At 38.4% G+C, this 25,139-nt stretch overlaps 1 protein-coding gene across 3 annotated transcripts; it reads right to left on the bottom strand.

Annotated features, from left to right (window-relative positions):
- Positions 1 to 5,205: 5,205 nt before the first annotated feature.
- LOC105940761 (uncharacterized protein C14orf132) lies at positions 5,206 to 23,416 on the bottom strand. Of its 3 annotated transcripts, none has more exons than XR_001167424.2 (2): positions 10,498 to 10,862; positions 5,206 to 6,076 (listed from the first exon to the last, which is right to left on the bottom strand). XR_001167424.2 is itself a non-coding variant. In XM_012917134.2 (2 exons), the coding sequence occupies exons 1-2, from the start codon at positions 23,254 to 23,256 to the stop codon at positions 5,858 to 5,860; spliced, it is 246 nt and encodes an 81-aa protein (XP_012772588.1). In that variant the 5' UTR covers positions 23,257 to 23,416; the 3' UTR covers positions 5,206 to 5,857. The 3 variants fall into 3 exon arrangements, 1 of the variants encoding a protein (XP_012772588.1); XR_001167425.2 differs by having other exon boundaries at positions 10,502 to 10,862; XM_012917134.2 differs by lacking the exon at positions 10,498 to 10,862 and adding an exon at positions 23,230 to 23,416.
- Positions 23,417 to 25,139: the final 1,723 nt, after the last annotated feature.

Raw genomic sequence — 25,139 nt, 5'->3', positions numbered from 1 at the left:
AGAGAAAGGGATGAAAGGGGAAGAACAGAGGGTACAGCGTGACACAAAGGAGGAATAGACCACGGTGTATATTATGCAACACCAATTGAGCTTTTTAAATTCTCATCATAGTAGTTAATAACACTTTAGGCTCCTCTCAAAAGGAGATAAGAGAAATATGTAAACTATACTAATCGAGCTAGGCAAGAATAAGGCTTACAGTAAGAAAAAGGTTGCCAGTTAACCTGACTTAACCCTGCTGACAGGGCAAAACCCTCGAGCTGATATATTCAGGGTCAGACTCTGCAAGGAGCTGAGATGAACCCCAGCTGCTCGGTTCCTCTTGCGCTTCAGTTTTATGGATCATTTAGCTTGTTATGCTGCCATCTTGGGTTCATGTCTAGTGTGGAGGATGTATTTAATTTTACTTGCTGCAAATGAGCAATGCAAGGGAGCCTATTTATGCTACCTCTTTTTCTATAGCAATCTACAGTATAGGGATCGCTCAGCACAATAACAGCAAGAGAAAACGTGTGACATCAGAATATTTGACATTTACATTAAACACGTGTAGTTAAAGGATTTTCATGTAGTTAAGAGATTGGAGTTACTAAGCACTGGGAATTAGAAAGTAGGATGAAGATGTTGACAAAGACAGCCAAAGAGCCTTCCTATCTGGTGGGTTTCCGTTATATATAAGTTTATATGTCTTTGTGGAATCAGATAAGTCAGGCTAAGCTTGTTATCACTGGGTAAGAACATACTGATATCTTTTGGGCTAATACTGTAGGTCCAAGCTTTAAAATGAAAAGAAGAAAATTAGAATAGCATGAATGTGCCAGCCGGCCTTTATGTGCTATAATTGGGTACTTTCCTTTACAAACATAACGTTTATTTTTTTACCCCACTAGATTTTTTTCTTGCCATAATCTCACTTTAAAGTTTTAATTATTACTAATTTATTCTCATTCCCACCCGACATGACATGGTTGATAATGACTACCACTCTTTCAAAAATCATCCTCCTCACACTACCTCTTCCCATTTTTCCTTTGTCTCCTCTAATCCATCATCGCACTTATCCTCTCATTTCCTCTCTCACTCCTATCCAGTGTCTCTTTCCTTGTCAGGTGTCTGAAGTCAGTTTATTAATGCCAAGAAATGAGCACGATGCATTTCCACCTTCATTATCTTCCCTTTCCCATCCACATATTCCTCTTTTACTTTTTGTGTCACTCATCGCCTTTTTGCCTCTGATGACTATCATGACAAAGTCTTTCTCATTTCTGTTCTTTTTGTTCTCTCTGGACTCTGGCAGCTCTCTCTGCAAAATTATCTTCTAATAAAGTTAGCCACAGAGAGCTGATCTGCTGTGACCGATCTAAAGCCTGTGGGGAAACACTTCCCTCTAGGATAATCAAGCAAGGAAATGAAAGTTATTTTAAATGAGTAGGAAGCTCAAGAGGCACATTACAGCTCATTAGTCTGCTGAGGACTGACAGGACAATGACGCAATTCACTCTAGACTAAATCTTTAACAGAGAGATGCTGAGATGCACATGCAAACACATGCATATGTAGAAACACATGCAATTAAAGACAAAAAACTGATGGGTTAAAACTACATAGTGCACAACAGCATGTTGATAACTAAGTACTCAGATAACACACACCAATTAGTTAAACTGCAGGAATGTCTTAAAGACATAAAGACCTGGATGGCCGCTAACTTTCTGCTTCTTAATTCAGATTAAATTGAGGTTATTGTACTCGGCCCTGAAAAGCTTAGAAATATTGTATCTAACCAGATTCTTACTCTGGATGGCATTACCTCGGCCTCCAGTAACGCTGTGAGGAACCTTGGAGTCATTTTTGACCAGGACATGTTCTTCAACGCACATATTAAACAAATATGTAAGACTGCTGATTTGCGCAGCATCTCTAAAATTAGAAATATCTCAGAGTGACGCTGAAAAACTAGTTCATGCGTTTATTACTTCCAGGCTGGACGACTGTTATTCATTATTATCAGGATGTCCAAAAAACTCGCTGAAAAGCCTTCAGCTAATCCAAAATGCTGCAGCAAGAGTCCTGACAGGGACCTGAAAGAGAGAGCAGATTTCTCCTGTATTGGCTTCCCTTCATTGGCTCCAGATCCAGAATTGAATTCAAAATCCTGCTCCTCACATACAAGGTCTTAAATAATCCAGCCCCATCTTATCTTAATGACCTTGTAGTACCATACCACCCCATTAGAGCACTTCGCTCTCGCTCTGCAGGCCTACTTGTTGTTCCTAGAGTATTTAAAAGTAGAATGGGAGGGAGAGCCTTCAGTTTTCAGGCCCCTCTTCTGTGGAACCAGCTTCCAGTTTGGATTCGGGAGACAGACACTATCTCTACTTTTAAGATTAGGCTTAAAACGTTCCTTTTTGCTAAAGCATATAGTTAGGGCTGGACCAGGTGACCCTGAATCCTCCCTTAGTTATGCTGCAATAGACGTAGGCTGCCGGGGGATTCCCATGATGCATTGAGTTTTTCCTTTCCAGTCACTTCTCTGCATTGAATCATACCTGTTATTAACCTCTGTCTCTCTTCCACAGCATGTCTTTATCCCGTTTTCCTTCTCTCACCCTAAGCAGCAGCAGATGGCCGCCCCTCCCTGAGCTTGGTTCTGCCGGAGGTTTCTTCCTGTTAAAAGGGAGTTTTTCCTTCCCACTGTCGCCAAAGCGCTTGCTCACAGGGGGTCATATGATTGTTGGATTTTTCTCTATATCTCTTATTATAGGATTTGCTGTACAATATAAAGCGCCTTGAGGTAACTGTTGTTGTGATTTGGCGCTATATAAATAAAATTGAATTGAAGTATAACTGAAGGATGGACGCAGTCGGCAGAAATATTTACTACCATTTTAATGATGCTCAGTTATCCTTCACACTATTACACCAATAGCAGCTGAACTGTTGGTACAAAGCAGGATGGAGCCGTGCTTCCATGGTCCATGGTTTCCCTAAAAACGTATTAGACCAGGAAATGTTTTTCCAATCTTCTGTTGTCCAATTCTGGTAAACTGTGCATATTGTAGCCTTGGTTTCCTGTTTTTAGCTGAAATTATGTCATTATTAAGGTTAAGAGAAATTGTGGATTGCAATTATATTTTGGGTAAAACAGCCCTTAATTGCTTTTTATATAATTGTGTAATGCATTAACAGTGTGTGAATGTATGCGTGAATGGGTGGATGACTGGATATGTAAAGCGCTTTGGGGTCCTTAGGGACTAGTAAAGCGCTATATAAATACAGTCCATTTACTTGTATGTAAATGGACTCACTTTAAGTGACATTTTATCACCAGACTCTGGAGTTTCCCTCAGATCCTGGAAACAGGCGAACCTCAGATTTTTCTTTTTAACTGAACTTGCAAGTCTCAACTTTCTTTCCATTACTTCTGACCTCTTGTGATCTTTCCTCATCTCTCTGATTTCTTATCTCTTTGTCCTCTCTCTGCTCTTGTGTCATTCTTTCTTTGCTGTTGCCTTTATCAAAGCTAATTCCTCCTCTAACAATCTCAGTGATTGGAAGGAAGCTGAAAGCAAATGGCACTACACTTTTTAAATGATGTATCCACCATCATCATAATGGGGCAAATGTAACCCTGACCGAAAGATGTGCCTCCGCATGACCTCTCCTGGTTGTTAAATTTGAACAAATCACTGCTCAATCCCATTGAGCCCCATTTCTTTCTACAAAGAGTTTCTTTCCTCTGGGCTTTTAAAGGGTGCCACAGCTTCTTGAAAGAAAACACACTGGGACAACTAGATTTTGCTGGAGCACTGACTAATGAAAAAAGCACTTTAGTCATGGCATAGTTGTTCTTGCAGCTCAAAACTGACATAATTGATTGTTCATTACAGCTCTGCTGTAAGTATAAGCATGCTTTGGATTTCTCAGTGTGGACAAACAGTAAATACGGCGCTGTAGTGAGAGAGATTGAAAGATATATTTATAAAGCTAAAAATATACACATTAGTAGCTCATAAAGTTGGCACGCCATTTGTCCCAGACTTATTTTGAACATGTTAATATTCCGACCCTAAAACAAATGTTTATACATTGTAAACACATAATGTTAATATGCACAATATATCATCTTATTTCCAAGAAGTAGAGTGAAGAATTTTGTTTTTATTAACTGATCTCTTTAAGTTCTAAAATGTCCCTAAATTCCTACTGATTCAGTAGGAGTCTGGCTCTCTTAAGCAATAGGCTGTTTCCCAAACTGCCACTAGCTCCCTGCTACGGGTCATTTCAGTTCATTTTAGTCACTAAACTGGCCTTGACTCGCTGGTGCCTTTTGGAGCATTTTTAGTGATGTAAGACATTTGTGCTCCAGTTTTAGTCACTGAATGAATTCATTTGTATCAATCTGGAACTATTTTAGCAGGTATTAGTAGATATTAGACTGGTGACCTCTCCAGGGTGTGTCCCGCCTCTTAACCTATCACAGCTGGAATAGGCTCCAGCACCATGGGGGGAAATGTATGTATGAATGAATGGAGTTTCTCCCATTAAGGCGCATCCATAAAGATAAAAATAACACTCTTTACACTCTTGACTCCAGAAAGCCAAGAGAAAACCTAAATGTAAAGAGGGAAACCTGAGGCATCAAAATGTGAATCCACAGAGGAATGGGTCATATCACAGTAAGCATATTACTGTGCAGGTTTCCAGCAGTATGTTTGCTGATAATAAAAATAAAAACTCATCGGTGCACTGGTTGCTCAAACCTCTGACCATTAACTCATCAGTGTGAAGCTTCAAACAGTTGACATCCTTCTGGCTTCTGGTCCCCGTAAGAGATCAGGCTCTTGATCTTATCTAATCCTTTGTGGTTGTGACGCTGACCTCTGCTGAACCTGCAGAGTAACCAGCTCAAAATCAGTTTACGTAATAACTGACCCGTGCAAGCATATTACTACAATTTTAGGACCATAGCTTTTATTCTGTCCAGAGTCCAAAATAAATAACTCATAAATAATAAATTTCCTATTTTGCTCAGGTAGCAGTGCCTAGTAGAAAATGCTAATACACTGTTTGCACGGAGGCTAAAATAAACATCGCTGTGACACTTTTAGTCCTTCAGCTTTAAAGGGCGAGCCCGAGGACAAGTTTCTGTGGCCTTTAACAATCAGAATTGTTTACAAAGAAGTGCACAGGATTAAAACTGAGTCATAGCCATGGTTTTAATGCATATTAAACAGGTTACACACAAAGGAAACCAATGAATTATGATAGTGCTCTCAAATGAAGCATTCTAGAAACAGGCAGAACAAGGGTAACAGCAGAAATGTCTTTAAATCTGTGCATTGCATAAGGGAACAAAGGTCTGTTTTTAACTGTAACATGTAGTTTTCACTTTGGAAATTTTAAAAAAAGGGAAAAGTTCCTGCATCGTGTAACAAACTACATGATGTACATGCACGTCATCTGAGTTTGGCCAATGAGCCATTTTGTCACATTTTACGTTAAAGTGAACTTCTGTACCAACATATATCACAACCTTAATTGTTGCTTTCCTTTTGTGGTTGTGGAACTGTACAAATGAACAGAAAGATTCTGTGAGCTAATTATTTCAATATGATCGCTGATTTTACGTTTTGAAAAAGGAGTGGGGTGACGGGGCTGTGGGAATAAAGACTCCCATGCAAATTCCTCTGCAAAATTCAAACTGATGCTTATATTTAAAAGAAAAATAATCCATGGGATCAGTCTTAAAGTAAGGCTATTTTACAACATTTCTAGAGAAAGTATATTTTCAAAATATACAAGAGTTGCCATGTCCGACAGCAGCAGAATTTTTTTGTTCCACTCTTCTACTTTGTCAGAAGGCACAGGCACAAACCACAGCCACCACCACTATGTTGCCAATTGTTGCCAGGACAGCAATCCACAGCCAAATGGTGTCACTGGACACTTTGCCGTCATCCTCGGCTTCCGAGGGCCGCGAATAGCCAGCGTTGAGGTTGGACGTGGACGTCTGCAAGGACGTGTTGCCGTTGTACGGAGAATCCATGAAGGCCCCGCTCACAGCCGGGAATTGCTGCCAGGCAAGTAGAGAAAGAAAAACAAAACTGGGTGATTAATAAAGTCAGGTGCAACAAAACGAATGACAAGCTGAAATATGCGATTAAATAGGGTTTTAATCTGGTACGCAATATTTTAAGGTCTTTAACCTACAATGTAGTGATGAATTGGTGATATAAAAATGAAAAATATTGCATGTGAGCACCGTTTTCAGTACAACATAAATAATAGAGTGATGAAAGGCACAACTGGAAAATGATATTTTCTGTTCAGGTTAAACAAACAGCTGCTCCTGGTCTCAGGAGAGCTAGCGTACAGTGACGAGAACGCAGCATCTCAAAGGGATTAATTCTCAGACGGATTAACAGTCCGTCACATGCTTCACGTTACTAAAAGCTGCAGAGGCAAACACAAAGAGGATGAAAGAGAAAATCAGAAAGCAAACAAGGCACAAAATGAATCCCATTTTTAGTCTCAGGTGGAGGTGTTTGTCCTCTGTGGGCTTTCATATTATCCCATCAGACAGGAAAGAGATGCAGCCAGTATTCGTAGAAATACGAGCACACGCTCATGTATGTTTACGCTCTTCTTCCAGCCCTACGCACACATTTACACGCATGAGGTCCAAGCCACCTCAAGTTTTAGCCACTTGCTTAGGTTATGTTGCTGTCACTATTCATCCCGGAGGTGTGACACACACGCACGCGAGGTTGAAACTCAGGATGCGTCGGCGTAATCCGCTGTAACGTTTCTCACAAACTCACCAGAACACCCAAACACAACCACACAGGGTGTCTTATACTCTTAAAGCAGAGACTGCACAGTCTGCGATACAAACAGACAGCCCAGTGACCATTAATAATTCTAGTTTTCACCCTGACAGATGAAAAGTTCAGCTGAGTTTGACCCTTGGACTTGTAGGTATTTAGGCATGTTAAGGAGCCGTTCTGTGATTGCTGAGCAACATAATGTTCAAACTTGACTGTCCAAAAAAGGTGAGTCGGATCTGACTGTGTCTGGAAATGTTCATTTATTTGATCAATAGTATATTTTTAAGAACTAAACATTACTTCTTATCTATACTCATTAGTTTGTTATTTATTTCTGATCACTGCGATCACCCCCACTGGAATAGGGGACGGATGATTTGAATGTAGCTCTTCAAATGTCACGTTCATCCGATGAACAAATGTTTCTGACGCTGCGTCATTGTGACTGCAGCTGAGGTCAGACCTTTGTGACTGTGAACACAGCTATGGCTCTGGGATGTTTCAAACATCAGGTTCAGTTTGACCCCAAGAGCTTCTCAGGCAGCGTTTATGTCCCCATCTACCCTCTCTACGACCTAACTCCAGATGTGACTTCAGGGCAAATTTCACTCATACAGACATTTTTTGTTTTTTGTTTTTAAGAACTCACTTCGTTATCACTGAATATTTACAAGAGAACTCTAGCTGAGTTTAGTGAATATGCTTTCTGTACAAGGGAGCGGATATTTTTACCTTTGTGAAGTTTAAACGCTAATTTTGAGGAATGAGCAAAGAGTCATTTGAAGCATGACATGAGAACATGGTTCAAATGCCTGCTAGTTTTAACTAGTAAGACTTCTTCTGTCTTCACACCAGATAAAGTACACAAGATTTAATGTTTGTTTGGTTTTATTTTAGTTTTTGGCATGAACTATCTTTGTATCTCATCACTCTTTGACCAGCTATTGGGCACAAAGACAAAAAACTGCCAAACAAATCCAGATTCAGGCACAAATATTGAACATAATGATGTATAAAACAGCTAATCCTCGATTTCAATGCATAAAAATCCACTGATCACACGGGGATCAAGCAGAGCTTAGGCTACATGTCCCAGCCAAGCAGATCGCAGAGCTTGTAGTGTACATATTAAATCCAGCGTATGTACAGTATGATGATGTTTTCCAATATACACGATCGTTCATTCCCAGCTGTCTCATCTTATCCAAAAGCAGCTGCATGTTTTCATACCGTCCTTGAAAAAAAGGAAGAATTTAAAACATTGCAACCATTAAGATGTGGCAGCATAATTTATGAGAAAACTTTGTGAGTGCCCACAGACGCCATCTAATATCTATATTTAATTAAAACTGCCTCCTGGGATTTTTCACAAGTGAATGCAGGTTTGGAGAAATTTATCATAAACCAAGCAACATGCAGTCTAATCATACAGAAAATCTAACCATATACATATATAATAGGGGTGCAACGATACTCGTATCGATACTGAACCGTTCGATAGAGTGCTTTCGGTTCGATACACATATGTATCGAACAATACAAATTTTTTTATTTATTTTATCAACTTTTCTTCTGACGATGCTGTCTGTGTTGAGAGCTCAGTGGATCTGCGCTCGACTCTTTTCCAAAGATGAGTGATTTCTCGATTAGATAGATTTGTTTTGTTTTTTATTTTGTTGTTTCAGCAACATTAAATTTAAAAACTGTACTTTTGAGTTAAAATATATATTTATAATTTTAATAAATGACAAATTAAAAAGGCATGAACTTTTCTTTTGTATCGAAAAAATATTGAACCATGTCACCAAAGTATCAAACCGAACCGAACCGTGAATTTTGTGTATCGTTGCACCCCTAATATATATATATATATATATATATATATATATATATATATATATATATATATATATATAAATGAAGGCAAAGCATACTGTAACAGTGGGAGTGGTGAAATCGCTCACTTTTTCATTAGAAAGTCTGTGCCCAGAGGCAGTGTCTTATTCTGCGAGTAAAAGGAAAAGGTCATCAAGAAAAGCAGCATGAGCATGAGCAAGTGTTATTACACCACATGGTTGGAGGACAAATTATCCAAAGATATAATGAGTTTGTTTTTAGGATGACACAGTCTGAATTCAAATAGTTTCATATACTGTACGCTATGACTCCGCGTGGTCAACTGAAAGTGGAAGTCGGGTCGTACTGTATGGGTGCTTACACATTAAGATCTAATTTCTGATTTTAGTTCTTTTTTTTTTCATTTTACCTTTATTTGTTTATTTGAGAAAAAAAGCTCAGTCTTTGGATGGAAAATCTGATATTAAAAGCCTGTGGCGACACGAGAAAGGATTCGGCAAATAAGTTACAAATTAATGAATTAATGAACCGCGGCACATGCAAATGCTGTGCTCTTAGATGTGAACCAAAGACATCCACTGCAGTATTGTACTACAAATACAATACTTTTCAGCAGTGTTTTTACATACAACCAGCCACACACACTTAACCACACATCTACTCTCACACACAACAAGCTTACAGTCACTGCACTGAGCAGTGTGAAAAGGCAGCAATCTGTTCAGTCACATTAAAGTTATATAAGGAAGTGACGTCTTTCAGTGCTACAGCATCTTCATAGTTTTACTTTAAGTGCTGTTTTTTCACACTTTAGCTCAACATTTTCACTGTGTCCCAATCTCAGAATTGTATGTGTCTCCAGCTAAAAACGACTGTGTTTATTTCTGGATTGTGCATTATAAGATCTAGAAAAATCTAAGCTTGTACTGCAAACTGTAAATAAAGAAATCTAAAGAAAGACATTGAGTGTATATCGTGAACCATATCAGAATTGTTTCAGTTAATTTTCTGTTAAATATTGGATTTATCTAACTCATTGTTTTGCTTTCATTTTTTAGCCACTATACTATAGTAGGCGTGGTATAAAAAACAGCTTTAAATTCATCTGCAGAATTCATCTCCACAAATACGCTGATATATAACTGTATCTTGATCAGTATGATATAACTGCAATAGAAATGTTGCAAATTAAGTCATATAATAAGTGAGGTTAATCCTCTTCTAACTGGATACCGCACGGACTGAGTACTAGATAACTGAGATTTAATTACAGACCACACACATCTAGAAGAAATACCAATCACCAATCACACTCAGAGTGAGAAAGTGATTTAGCAGTGATAGAAACACACCTTCAGTCAAGAAAAAAGCTAAATAGAACCCTAAATTAAAATACATAAATAAACATAATCTTAATGCATATCTAACTCTCAACAAATAGACAATCATATTCAGCCTGTTGCTGGTCCTGAAAATACAGATCACCTTCTTGTTCACTCTCAAACGCTCTAAAGTAACAAAACAAGTCAAGTGCAAAGCTGCTGGGATACTGAATTTGAGAATGCACCTTACACATGCTTGATCCTCTGTAAGTGTCTGTAAATTCGTCCAAGTTTAACATGCCTTGCATCTGATGCACGGGACATTTTGTCATGCTTTTGATACCAAGAGCAATCTCCATTAAGATCATACGAGTGATTAAAAGTTTCCAAGTGATTCCAGGAATCCTTATACAAAAATCGATGTATCTAAAACACACCATATAATGACAAACAAGCTAGAAAGAAAGTATGAAAACAGAGAGTTGTACCTACTGCCGGCTGTATGCGAAGAAAGAAACCAGTTCTTAGGATGCGGTCTGTCTCGTCCTACGCTCTGACTTAGAGTGCATCCAGAAACAGAGAGGAGCTGCGCTTCATGAGAATGAGAGACCTAACTGCATCTGAGAGAGACACAGTATACACTGAGAGAGAGAGACAGAGAGAGAGAGGTATCCTTTCCAGTGAAAGTGAGAGATGAGTGTACACTGTGAGAGCATGTGTGTGTGTGTGACAGCTATAGAGATCCCACTGTGAGAGTATGGATGTAAAAATGTGCGTGGGTAAGGGTGGGAGTGGTTTCATCTCCGAAACAGCTGAGCTGGAGGTTTCTAACCTCACTCTGACAGACTATTTATGTATCAGTGAAGGAGAGCCCTGACGGACGGCGAGAAAAGTGAAAAATGATGTTGTTCAGCCGCAAATGAGAAGAGCAATAGGGCGGAGGTTTGAGATGCATCCACTAACAGATTTGAACCAGCGGCACTGTGAGCACTCGGCATTCGACTCAGCTTGCTTAGTCAAATGCATGTTGGCATTTCGGGAGCTCGTGTACAAATATTAACAGCATTCATCTGCATGTACGAGTGAAGCCATATGGACAAATTAGAGAACATGTGTGTAAGATAGCATGTCTCGCAGCTTGTGTGCGTCATGCTCTGTGAATCCATGCAGAAGACAACTGTCTCAACATGCAAGTTGTCTCAGTCATTGTTTAAGACCGCCGTACTCTTTGTTAAAATATGAACAAAGGGTTGGTCAAGTATTTGCACTAATACACAGCAACAGTGCCTCCTGCTCATCCAGTTCAGGGTTAAGATGGGTCTGGAGCATGTCACAGCTGTCAGGTCACCAGTCTGTCGAAGGGCCAACACAGAGAGACAGACAACGATTTACACTTTAGATTCACCAGTTAACTTAACATGCATGTCTTTGGACTGTGGGAGGAAACCAGAGTAACCACAGAGAAGGCATGCAGGCACAGACAGGACATGCACACTCCACACAGAAAGGTCAGTGGATTTGAACCCAAGACCTTCTGCTTTGATGCAAAACTGCTAACCGCTAATACTAATGCTTAATTAGTAATTCACAAATAACTACTATATTATTAGTTACAAGCCCCAAAACAGAAACATACAAGTAAAGGAATGGAAAGAGAAGATGTTTGCAAAGAAATAAAGAAACAAGAATCAGAGCAGGTCTTCTGCCTCTTAACTTTTCACTTCCCACCCGTCACGCCGTAATATGTAAACTTTTATCCTCCTAACTCTATCCTGATGTTTGCCTGAGACTTCTGCCTCTGCTTCTACAAATCTTTATGCCCTGCTTTTGACCTCCTCTACATCTTTCTCGCTCTTCAAATGTAGTGACATCATCACCCATAAAATTAACACATTGCTGTTTTGCTTTCCTTCTCACATCATCTAACCTGCTATTTTTTCCTCCACTATCCTTTCATGAATCTCTCCCTATTTCCCTGTGCATCACTTTACTCTCTTAATTCAAAGCGTGATAGTATCATCCCTCCCTAGATGATGTAGCGTATAGTGCTGCAGGACTTGTAGTACTGCCGAGATATATCTATATATATTAGAATTAGAGATTTCTTCTGTTCATCTGCTTAGAATACGTTGGCATTTGAGTCTACTCTCTGTGCCCATCTGCATGTGCATCCTGTTGTTGCTTAGAGTGAGGAAGCACATGTGTAGCCTTTATGTTTCTGCATGAGCATATGTGTTGGCATTCATTTGCTTGTCTCTGCTCTAAATGAACAGGTGCAGGAAATGCATGCCTATGTAGATATAAAGCTTTATTCTGTGTGACTGTGTGGTTGCATACACGTGTAAATGTATATGTGTCCAGGACAGGCATGGTTTATAAAGTTATGTAATGTGCTTCTACACTGAGGGCAAATAGAGAAAGCGCCTTTTGTAATCCCACACTCATGTACACACAAGACACAAATGAATGCACACACATATGCTGCAGAAACACGCATTCATCAATCACTGAAAGCGCACAGTTATCTAAAATTAGAGGGGATTGAAGTGAAGAGAAAAAAGATGGAGAGAATAAAGAGGTCCATACTCACAGATGTTTTATTAGATATTCGTCTTCAGAGACGTAGTGTATCTTTATATTTAAAGTGTGTTTCAGCTTTATATGCAATATCTTTAAAGACTGGGAAGATTATGTTTTCATTTCACCTTTGACAGGTTAGATATTGCCATAACTGGGATCTTTGGTCCATATGGTACTTATTTAAGAGAAAAACATGGATGGAAGAAAAAGGGGAAGAGAGAAGGAGAGACAGAAGAGAGAAAAATAAAAGGCTGAATAAACAGCCTCACAGCATCCAGCTGTTCATCTTCTTTGTGAAACATCTGTCATAAAATTACAGGCAGTGAAAGCAGAGGAAGGGGAAGAAAATACAGATGAAAATGATGCTTAGCTACTTCTTTATTGATAAAGTTTGCACAGTTAGCTCTGGACTGCTCTGTACCCTCACTAGGCATTTTCTGCATGGTTTTATTATATAAGGAATGTTATAATGTGTTATCTATACATTAGATCTGTAGAATCTCCCCCCAAAACACTTCTGTAACAGAAGAGGCTCTCGCTAATAGGCACAGGTTAGTTAGCATGATCCAGAGCATTTTAAACATGCAATCTATAGAGGATTTATATCTGATGAACCAGCAAACATTTCTACCTAAAAATGTACTTATTGGCTACATGATGTTATTCTTTAATAATAAATCTGATATTTGTTCAGTAATGGAAATGCTTATTTTGAAAAATGTCAGAGATGCATAGAAAAGAAAATAATATTCAAAATGAACCAGTTCTTTGATACAGTCTTTCTCCAGCCATCTATCCATGTTGTTCTAATTCGGTGTCTTGGGAGATCTGGAGTCTATCCCAGTTGTCAGGTCAAGAGCTGAGGTATAACCTGGACAGGTCATCAGGGCTAACATTGACAACTCATGCTGACACTCACACCTACTACCAGCTACCACCCTGAGCACACCCAACTTTACCTGATCACAAGTCTCAGTTTTACTACACAAGATAATTTAAATAAATAAATAATCAAATGGAGTAATAAAGCAAGCTTGAGTGGCTTATGGTTCTGAGGCCACGGCACTGGGTTATTATTCTGTGATTAAAAGAATAAAAGATCAAAAAGGTACAATATATGCAAATCATTAAATTACATTTGTAGAGTTTTACAGACCTGCTGATATTGTCTCCTGCTTGCAACAAGCCTTAGAGCCTTTGAGACAAACCTAGTTTAACTGAGTTCATTTTAAATCACACCCAAGACATGATGGTTTGCCCTGAAATAAATGACACCAAGCAAACTAAATCAAAATGTAGTATGCAGCTGAAAATAATTTCCATAATTTATAAGTTAATGAGCCATGTGATGAGAAGAAATGTCTAAGGCGAACTTTAGCTGAATGAATTCATGATAAGAATTGAAGCAGCAATTGTGCGAGGAGAGGGGGAAAAGAAACAAAATGAGCAAGAAGACGAGAGAAAGAAAAAAAGAGATGACCGCACTCGGTGATGAGCAAGTGCGAGTACTCTGCAGAAGAGCCTGCTCTTATGGCTGGTTGAATCTTTGCTTAGTTTTGCTGGAGGCTTCAAATCCTGACTGACAAACAAAGAGCAGCATTCACTCAGTTATTGTGTGCTTCAGACACACACACATACAGTATAGGTAGTGTAACTTAATGTCACTTATGCATTCAATTGCAAAAAAGGATTAAAGGATTTAACTGAATTTATCAGTTAAATACAGTGGAGCAAAAAAGTATTTAGTCAGCCACCGATTGTGCAAGTTCCCCCACCTAAAATGATGACAGAGGTCAGTAATTTGCACCAGAGGTACACTTCAACTGTGAGAGACAGAATGTGAAAAAAAAATCCATGAATCCACATGGTAGGATTTGTAAAGAATTTATTCGTAAATCAGGGTGGAAAATAACTATTTGGTCAATAACAAAAATACAACTCAATACTTTGTAACATAACCTTTGTTGGCAATAACAGAGGTCAAACGTTTACTATAGGTCTTTACCAGGTTTGCACACACAGTAGCTGGTATTTTGGCCCATTCCTCCATGCAGATCTTCTCGAGAGCAGTGATGTTTTGGGGCTGTCGCCGAGCAACACGGACTTTCAACTCCCGCCACAGATTTTCTATGGGGTTGAGGTCTGGAGACTGGCTAGGCCACTCCAGGACTTTCAAATGCTTCTTACGGAGCCACTCCTTTGTTGCCCGGGCGGTGTGTTTTGGATCGTTGTCATGTTGGAAGACCCAGCCTCGTTTCATCTTCAAAGTTCTCACTGATGGAAGGAGGTTTTGGCTCAAAATCTCACGATACATGGCCCCATTCATTCTGTCCTTAACACGGATCAGTCGTCCTGTCCCCTTGGCAGAAAAACAGCCCCATAGCATGATGTTTCCACCCCCATGCTTCACAGTAGGTATGGTGTTCTTGGGATGCAACTCAGTATTCTTCTTCCTCCAAACACGACGAGTTGAGTTTATACCAAAAAGTTCTACTTTGGTTTCATCTGACCACATGACATTCTCCCAATCCTCTGCTGCATCATCCATGTGCTCTCTGGCAAACTTCAGACGGGCCTGGACATGCACTGGCTTCAGCAGCGGAACACGTCTGGCACTGCGGGATTTGATTCCCTGCCGTTGTAGTGTGTTACTGATGGTGACCTTTGATTATATAATCTGATTATGTTCGTATTTTAGTCTTTTTCCTATTCATGATGATGTTTGAGCGCAGAGGAGTTCACAGGGAGCACGCCATGTGAACTCCTCTGCACTCAACCATCATCGTGAATCCTGGTCTTGTTATCACTTGAACAACCAAGTCACGCTGCCATGTAACAAAATCACATGTACATGGATTACTGAATGTGTTACCTCATAGGTCATCTGACCTTATCAGGAATGCTTCTGACGGTTGTATGAAGCCAAGTTATAATGTAATACATAAAAGGAAACACTGAAATATTGCACCGGAGATTATACTACACTGCCAAGATATCATAGAAAATGAATGAAACACGTCACTGCATTAACATTTAAAGCCTCGGTAATGTGAATAAACGCAGACCAGAATGATACAGAACACTGTTAGACGGTCTAATGCACAACACTGTCGAATGATTGCTTTTTTCCATGTGCTCTAGCCAGGAGTTGCTTCCAGCACGATAGCATCTTGATACTTGCCCAGGAATAAGAAAATAATGACAAAACATGGTCCACTTACACCTTTAATACATCAATTGTTCCATATCCAAAGTTCCAGGTGAAGATGTAAATGAAGCTTCGGTTGCTCTGCATCAATAAATAGCAAGTGCTACAGAGGAGGAGTGAGCATAAAAGGAGTAACATTTTTATGGGCTGTAATTTCAAATGAAACTTTTCGAACAGCTCAAAAAATATCACCAAACATCCAAACCATTTTTGCAATTTGTCACAAAATGTCCAAAACCGGAATTTCCCAGGGAGACAAAGAGGTGCAACACTGAGAGATGAAGATTGAGGATATGTTAGAAAGATTATTATTAATTTTTATTTTAAAAAGGTAAGGAAATTTAAATCTTACATCTGATGCCCTCATTTATTTATAGTTTTTAAATAAGATATTTGATTCTACATTGTGATTATTAATTTTTTTTTTATATCAAATTGAAGTATCTAAATTTTGTGTTATTCAAAGGCTGCATGAAAGTTTTAGGGAGTCTGATATAGTTTAATGCAGGCTAAACTATTTAGTTTGCAGTATTGTTGTACAGCTTACAGTAATGCACTGTGTTGGATTGGTGCAGAGCAGGCTGTGGTGTTCATGGTCAATATTGAGTTACATAAATAATAAATAACTTGAAAAATTTTATATTAATTTCATGTGTCTAGGGGTTGAAAATCAGCCATATATCTTGTGAAACATCTACTTATATTTTGTTAAAGTCAGTTAGGCGAGTCCATAAAGAGCAGTGAATACTGAAGTAACAGCACAGCTGATTACTGCCTGTACACAAAGAAAAATCTCCAGGAGCTTGCATTACTTTATGATCAGCCCACCTGTCAAATCCACTTTAATCCCTCATATTATATATATATATATATATATATATATATATATATACATATGTATATGTATATATATTAGGGGTGCAACGATACTCGTATCGATATTGAACCGTTCGATACAGTGCTTTCGGTTCGGTACGCATATGTATCGAACAATACAATTTTTTTTATTTATTTTATCAACTTTTCTTCTGACGATGCTGTCTGTGTTGAGCGCTCAGTGGATCTGCGTTTGACTACTCCGCCTAGGCTGCACTGTCGCGTGAAGATCCACTAAGCGCAGCGCAAGCTAGCAAAACAGGAGCTAAGCTCGTTGCAACATGGCAACTACCTCAACGCTACCTGAAATTGAACCTCCCCCACTCTCATTCAGATCTGGTGTTTGGAACTATCTTGGTCTCCATGTGAAGCGTGACCCTGATGGTAAGTGCGTCATGGACAAAAGTAAAACAGTATGTTGGATGTGCCACGCAATGCTCAATTTGTGGGAACTAGTGCATTAGCGCAGTTAGCTTGTTAATGTGTTGACGGCGTCCAGCCCCACGCACGGGGTGATCCACGGTAACTTGTTAACGGAGATTTGCCGCGTTATGGCGTTAATGTCATTTTAATGAGATTAACGCTGACAATAGTGGGAACACAACGAATATGACTACACATTTACGCCGACATCATCCTAGTGTAAAGACAAGTGGAAGCAGACAAAAACAACAAGCATGCATGCTACAAACTTTAACCGAGTCATTTAGACAGCCGTTAGCACATGATTCTCCTTATGGGGACCTGATATGTTTAATATGCTGCCCAGAAGAAGCGTATAGTATAGCTTTTATTTTGGAAAGAGCCATTTCTCTGTAATAAACTCTCTTTTCCAAAGATGAGTGATTTCTCAATCAGATAGATTTTTTTTTATTTTGTTGTTTCAGCAACATTAAATTTAAAACTTTACTTTTGAGTTAAAATATATATTTATAATTTTAATAAATGACAAATTAAAAAAGCATGAACATTTTTTGTATCGAAAAAATATTGAACCATGTCACCAAAGTATCGAATCGAACCGATCCGTGAATTTTGTGTATCGTTGCACCCCTAATATATATATATTAAAGCATACATTTAGGCAATGACATGTTCATTGCATATATCAAGTCTAAACTTAAATAGAAGATAGGAAATAGGAACTGTTCATCAGAAGTTAATTATCAAGTTTCTAAGGTGAAGTGTGAGTTGACAGTTGAATTATTTATGTAGCAATGTGCAGTTGTGTCCATCCTGTCTCATGTCTGACGTGTGATACTAATCTATCATGCCAACCATTGTGAATGAATAAAGCATCACAGAGGTTATAGTACGCCGCAGGGCATTTATGTGTCCTCCCCTCCGTGCCTTTATTTGTCATGACTTAAGTTATTTCTCAAGGCTATCTCAACCCTGTGCTGAAGGAACAAACACGTGAGGTGCTTCATGCAATGTTAAACGACATACAGACATTCTTTGAAATCAACAAAAAGACTTCCCAAACAATGTGAAGCACACAAAGTAGAAACAAAGAAACTTTGTAGGCACATTTCATACACAATGGCTAGTTTGGATTTACATAATTACATAATAATTGCATAAAAAAATTAAAACACCTTTAAAGTGCAAAACATAAAACCTTGTAAAGTATATTAAAATCAAGGAACCCAGTTTAAAGGAAATGTAAAAATAAAGAACCAAGGCAAAAAATAAGACACTACAGAAGTTTTCTCTGGAAGCTCGCTCCATATTTATAGTGCATGCTACCTTAACGCTTAATGCTTTTTCCATCTTTATGTCAAGACAGAACCTGCTCTGTAGTACATGATCATGCTCTGTCATAATATATATGAAGTACTGCTTTGCAACCTTTACACAGTAGGGGTCAAGAAGTTGTAGAAGTTGGTCAGAAAGTTAGTGGAAAAGCAAAATATTACAGAACGATTCATGTCAGCAGTTCAGCGTCTGATAAATAGAAAGTCTGGGTATTAAAGAAATGCATGACTCGCTAGTGTAACTGCTACAGAAACTGTTTATATACAGCTTCACTTTCAAACTTCCTCACTCATTTTTGCTGACAAAACACGGCTGAGAAAACACTTTAAAAGCACAGACTACCAAATAATTCACACTGGATGAAATGAACAACACCAAACATGGCTTGGAGCTAAATGTAGTTTGGTAAACCTAAGCTATGTATAAAAAAAAGCTTTACTTAGTTTATATACACACATACAGATAGATAGATAGATAGATAGATAGATAGATAGATAGATAGATAGATAGATAGATAGATAGATATTGTGTGTGTGTGTGTGTGTGTGTGTGTGTGTGTGTGTGTGTGTGTGTGTGTGTGAATAAATTCACTATAACACAAAAATGTCTTGTGCAAGTCCAGCAGTCACATGTGCAGTCGATGATGCTGCCAATGTCACGTATTTCTTAAGGCCGTTGTGATTCTTTGCCATGTTGTTTGGGATGATGTGAGCCCTGAATACTGATGACATATGCTTTACGCGGAGGTCAAGTAACGGGTGGCAGCTGTTTGACTAATGTGCTGCCTGGGCATGCCTGAAAAGAAAGTGGGGTTCAATTCCAGGAGAGAAGATGTGATACTTAAAAAAAAAAAACTAATTCCCTTCCTATTGTGGTCCTATATTGATCATTATTTTAAAAAATATCAAATATGATTGCAGTTAAACTACTTAGATTAATGTAGTTTTACTTGTCCTCAGTACTGGACAACTGGACATCAGTAACAGGGAACTTCTTAATGCTGAAAACAAAATACAAAAAAAAAGTATGATCACATATTTTGGTCATAAATGTGTATTCAGGCAGAACAGCAAACGTATTAGTAGTTTTAGTTCTCAGTATTACATACATGCTTTACTTTACAGCCCTGTAGTTCTGTATAGATCACTGTATGAATGTGGGTAACTTATTTGTTAAACAAAGCAATACAAAAATCTGATCCATGTTTCTTTGTTTTGGATGAACTGGAAGAACGAGCTGCTCGTGATGGATCCAATTTGCTGTGTGTGCTACGCAGATGTCGCTCCGAAGCATCTGATAAACTCTTTAGCAGATGGTAATCTGACCTATATTTACATCGCACACACTTTGATTGGCATTGCTTAATTAAGACCAGTCTAACAGTCACTCCCAGAAAGAAAAAAAGGGGGTTGGGATTGAAAGAGAGGAAAAGGGTCAACAGAGGAGCAGTCTTGGAGGTTTGCTGCTCAAGGACACGCAGCATCTACAGGATTTGACAAATACATATTGAAAAAAACATTTCACTTGTTTCCTTTTTCTTTTAACTCTTCTGAAAGGTCAACCTTGAATTAGGCGGATTATGAAACTGATTTCTTTGCCACTATATTTTGTGCCATATTTAATGTAGTGGAAACATTATATTTACATCCTTCATCAGCTCAGTTATGACCTTTGAGCCTTTCACTTGAAAATACGTTCTTTTCTTAACAAAGTTTTGGAGATGCGTGGTTTTGACGATGTTGCAACACTGACAGTTAGTGTGGGGTGATTAAAGACCACACATTGAGCACATCTGATGAACTATCTAAGAACAGATGGCTATCAGATGAGGCTTTCCATCAAACTCCTTCAGCCAGACAGAGTTCACGTCTGGAGCAGAGAAGCTCAATGAGTAGAGGATTAAAGGGAACTACCACTCAATTGAGGGATATAAAACTGTTTATTATTGGTTGAAAGAGTTTATATTTTAACCTACAGCACACATGCAGAAAGTCTAACCAGCTGTGTGGAAAAGCTTTGAGCTTCTGTTGCCATTACTTGAGCATGTCTTTGCACTGAGGGTGTGTTGATTTAGTGCCCATAAGCAGATGGTAACAGGAGACTTTGCACAACAGGGTACCCATCAGGAAATAGGTACCCAATCTCCAAAACTACTGTGTGTGATACAGTGACATCTCCTCTTTGTGCCTTTGCATCATACTGTTTGATATATGAAAGCTATTTTTGCCAAATTGGAAAAATTATTTATTTCCCCAAACAGCAGGTTTTCAGATGTGATAAATAAATACTTCTGTGGCATATTTCATCGGGAGTCTATTAAACTGTGTCTGTTATGAATGAATGCTGTCACAACCACTATCTTTTTTTACATTTTGTCCAAAGACATGTAAAAAAATGGTTTCTAACTGTCAATAACACTATTTAGTCCTTAAAAAAAATCCTTTAAAAATGACCCGTCATATCTGTAAGTTAATTTATCCTTTCCACATAAAGAAAGATGTATCTATTTTATATTTGCCATTAAATAATTATGATTTTTTTTTAAAAAAGACAAGCTAATAGACAGCCTAGTTACTCAAATATTTTCTTATGAAAAAAGTAAAAAAATCATCTTTGGAGATGCACTATAGATGCTTCCTATTGCAAATAAAGCACTACAGTAAAAGTGACTCAGTTCCTCAAAGAGCACATTCAGTGATAATAGGAGTTTTACTGTGCTTGCACTTAAAAGCCTGTGGACATATTGCAAAACACATCTGTAGGCTTTATAGCCCTCCAATACCCAAACGGGTCACTACTGCAACATAAAACATTGCCCTCAGGTTATAGCTAAAGCTCAAGATCATAATTCAGAGGCTGGGAAAAAATGAGAGAAGAATATTCTTTCATGATTCAGAGTAACAGGATAGAGGCTGCTGTGTTAACCTTTAAAGAAAAAAGTCCAAGTTCTTATTTTTGTAAGCATGTTGTTCTTTGGATGCTATTTTAATGAAAGACTTTTAAATGAACTTAGTGGACTGGAAAGCTTCACTGGATAAAAAGTAAAATGTTGAGTTGCTGATGTGCAAAAACTGCTTCATTCATGCATCCTGAAAATGGAAAGCCCTCTATCTGACAGTGATGTGATTTTTTAAATTATAACACTTGAAGGCAAATCAACATACAGCAAAGGAATATGCATTCAGTTTGAGTCATGTGAGCAGTACCCTCATGGACAACGATGTCTTTGTGAACAAAGCTGTACCCCAAATTGTTCTCAACTGTATTTCAGTCCATGTGAGTGTATGGCTCATGGATACTTCACTCCACTTTGTTAAGAATTGGCAGAAAGACGAGAAAAAAGCAGCGCTGATGTGACTCAGTTGTTTAAATCAAGCGTGAGTCCTTGCTCGCGTGTCTACTTTGGGAGAAGCTACTGCACAGACTGCTTCTGACTCATATCTGTATGTCTGCTCTGTCTAAAATTGTACAAATAATGTGCAATTTTGTACTCTTCAGTGTACAAAAAGTTTTCTAATGATTCAGTGACTCAGTCTACACACTGTAGCTACAGTTCCCAAGTAATAATAAAGGCTGATAAAAGTAGACAGTGTGGGATCTGTACTTTGTCTACTTTTATAATAATTTCACTACAACACACTATGTCTGGAAAACCTTGATTACTATGAGATCAGGCTGTGGGCTTTTAAAGCGTTGATACTGGACAACATATGAACATTTGACCACTACAGCCAGGGAATCCAGTGGATGTAGCAGAAGTTGGTGGCATGGTCACTGTAAATGAGTGCAAAGTTGTTCTAAATGATAACCAGTTTTTAATAAAGGTCATCGAAAGGCATAGGTCCCCTGTAATTAAATGGAATTCCACTGTTAATTTTAAATTACAATTTCATTATATTTACCTACAAATTCTTAAAGGTAAGAGTAAGGGGGTCACAAATCAGGTTTTTACTTTAAACGAATCAATACTATAAGGAAATTTTAATATTTAAAAATTTATTACAGTAATAGTGTGCAGTTTAATGGTAATATTTCCCCATCTGACATCAAAAGTACACTGTACTATGGAGTGGATTCACTTTGCCTTTTTACACCTTTAGATTCATTAGGTTGTTGTGTATGATGGGTTTTTCTATTCGTCTCTGTACTTTTATTTTACTAATTAAAATGTGATAAGGACTATTCTTGTTTTTCAGCTTACAAGAAAAGAAATACCTGTAAAAATTTGGTCTACGTGACTTTATAATGATGGAGCTGATTCTAACTCGGTTTTTTCTTTTCTTCCACTGTTGTGGTTTAAATTTAACTTTCAGACAGAGGTTTCTTCATGCTTGTAAAACACATGGAAGCCAAGGTTAAGCCACTCCATATCGTACAGTGTACTTATGACGAAAGACTGGGAAATATTGTTTGTTTTAAGCAAAATTGCCCAGAATTTATGCAGTACTTCAAATTTCTTACAGTATAATTTGTGTACCCTATTCTAGGGTAGCAAATCATCCTTTAAGTACTTCTAGGTAAATATAAATACATATTAATTTCAAACAAAATACAGTGAAATTCCATTTCATTACAGGGGAAGTATTATAACAGTGTTACCTCTTTGTCTTATGATGACACATTTTTATCCTGATGGGAGTGCTCTCTTCTAAAATCACATTGTCTCAATCAGTTTCTACCATGATCCAGTATCTCGTTATCTCCTCTTTAGTAAAAAAAAAAAAAAAACTTTTTAAATATCCTTCTAAAAATCATAAAGTGAGAGCTTATATGGATAACCATATTTCTGTTTCCTTACCTGTGCAGACATCAGTGATAATTCCATTGTCCCGGGGTCAAAGGTTGCCAGCTAGAGCATCTAAAGAAGGCGGTCTTTAAAGTAGAAGTCAGACAGCTGACAGCAAAGAAAATAAAAGGAGAAGAAAAACGAGTATGAGGGCTTCAAAACGGCACTGCTGTGCTTCACTCAGTGTACTTGTGAATGCTTTTCATGCTTCACAGAAGAGTTTCTTCTCTCAATACATGTCTCTCTCTCCCCCTCTCCCCCCCCCCTCACTCTCTCTCTCTCTCTCTGCCTTTGTGGATGTGCATGTTGCACATAAAGCATGCTGATATGGCTTTGGCACTAAACTCCACGTCTTCCTGTTACAACTTACTTTGGATTGAACCCCATAATCCCAAAGTGGATCCTTGAATTATGAATGTATTGCGTGCATGTTTTTTTTAACCCCATTATAAAGGAGTCACAGGCTGTGATTGTCATGATATGTTGTGTGGCAGGCAGGGGAAGGACCCAAGATGCAGGTTCACAGACACGGGGATAAACTCAAAAAACACAGCTTTATTGCTGGCCACGGGAAGCAATACAGAATAAACTAAAACTGGGAAAACTAAAGCATGAACTGTACAAGGAACCGAACCACGGTGAGAATTACACACAACATGAGGGAGAACGCGACGCCGAACAGAGGGAGACTCAGACAGAAATACACAGAGGGTAAACGAGGAAAGTGGGCACACACGGGGAACACAGGTGACACTGATAATCATAACGAGACAGGGCGGGGTGAACTGAACATGACATGTACAGGCACAGAGATTCAGACAGGAGGAGAGAGAGCACGGGGAAAACACAGACATAACGGGCTGGGGAAACTTGAAACAACCACAAAGGGAGACGAGGGCTCATAAATACATAGAGGGCACACAGGGGGTAAAAGCCATGACGGGAAAACACTTAGGGAACAACACAACAGGGCAACTCAGAAAACATGGCCTAAATAAGGAACGAAATACAAAAATACAAGGAACTAAGAATACTGGGCCCACATGGCCCAGGACCATGACAGTGATTAAATCATGTAGATAATAAATATTTCCCCTATGTGTTATAGGTTATTATTTTGTTATAGTGTCTCTTAAAAATGTATTTTTGGCTCTTTGGCTCTTTGGGTGAGGGAAACCTTTGACTATAAACAAAAGTTTCCATTTCTGGTTTGTGTTTAGTATCTTTTGAAATGCAGCACACATTTAAATATGCATTTACATGTTTAGAAAGGTCCTAAAACAAAGTTTAAAATAGTCTGTTGGAGGATTTCCTCTTTATGTTTTATATTGATTTAGGTAGGGTAACAATATCTTAAAGATTAATTTACAGTTTTTTACAGACGCTAGGACACATTTCCCAATACTTAGGTCACTTTTGCAAAACACTTCACACAATCCTCCTAACTGACCGTCAGCTTGGCAAAGCAGTTCATTTCACATTCAAAATGCACTACAACTACCAAAACACTTTATTCAGGTCTCAAATAAACTCATTCTTCCAGAACACTAGCAAAGGTTGACAGCCGACAAACACACTTTGTCACCCACAAAACAATGACCTAAAAAACACTAACAACATGTAGCATTACACAGTGTTTTCTTGTGTAAACCAAGGACACATCTCTGTTTATAATTTCAATATATGTTACTGGAATGAATCAGACATCATGCAGAATTCGTTAATATTTGTTTATGTATTTTTATTTTTTTGCACTAAGTAATCCCAAAATACAAGAATTTGTATACACACCATCCACTGATACACATACAATAGTAATGCTAATCTACTCGGTCTCCTCCATTTGGCCACAGGTTGTCATCCACATCACATCTTATGTCATCTAGGGCAATACACCTAGGAAAGAATCTTCTGGCATGCCA

Source organism: Maylandia zebra, linkage group LG14 (genome assembly GCF_041146795.1).
Source record: "Maylandia zebra isolate NMK-2024a linkage group LG14, Mzebra_GT3a, whole genome shotgun sequence".
In the NCBI taxonomy this organism is placed as follows: domain Eukaryota; kingdom Metazoa; phylum Chordata; class Actinopteri; order Cichliformes; family Cichlidae; genus Maylandia; species Maylandia zebra.
Note: the sequence above shows the minus strand (reverse complement) of the source record. Positions and strands in the feature narration are given on the sequence as shown.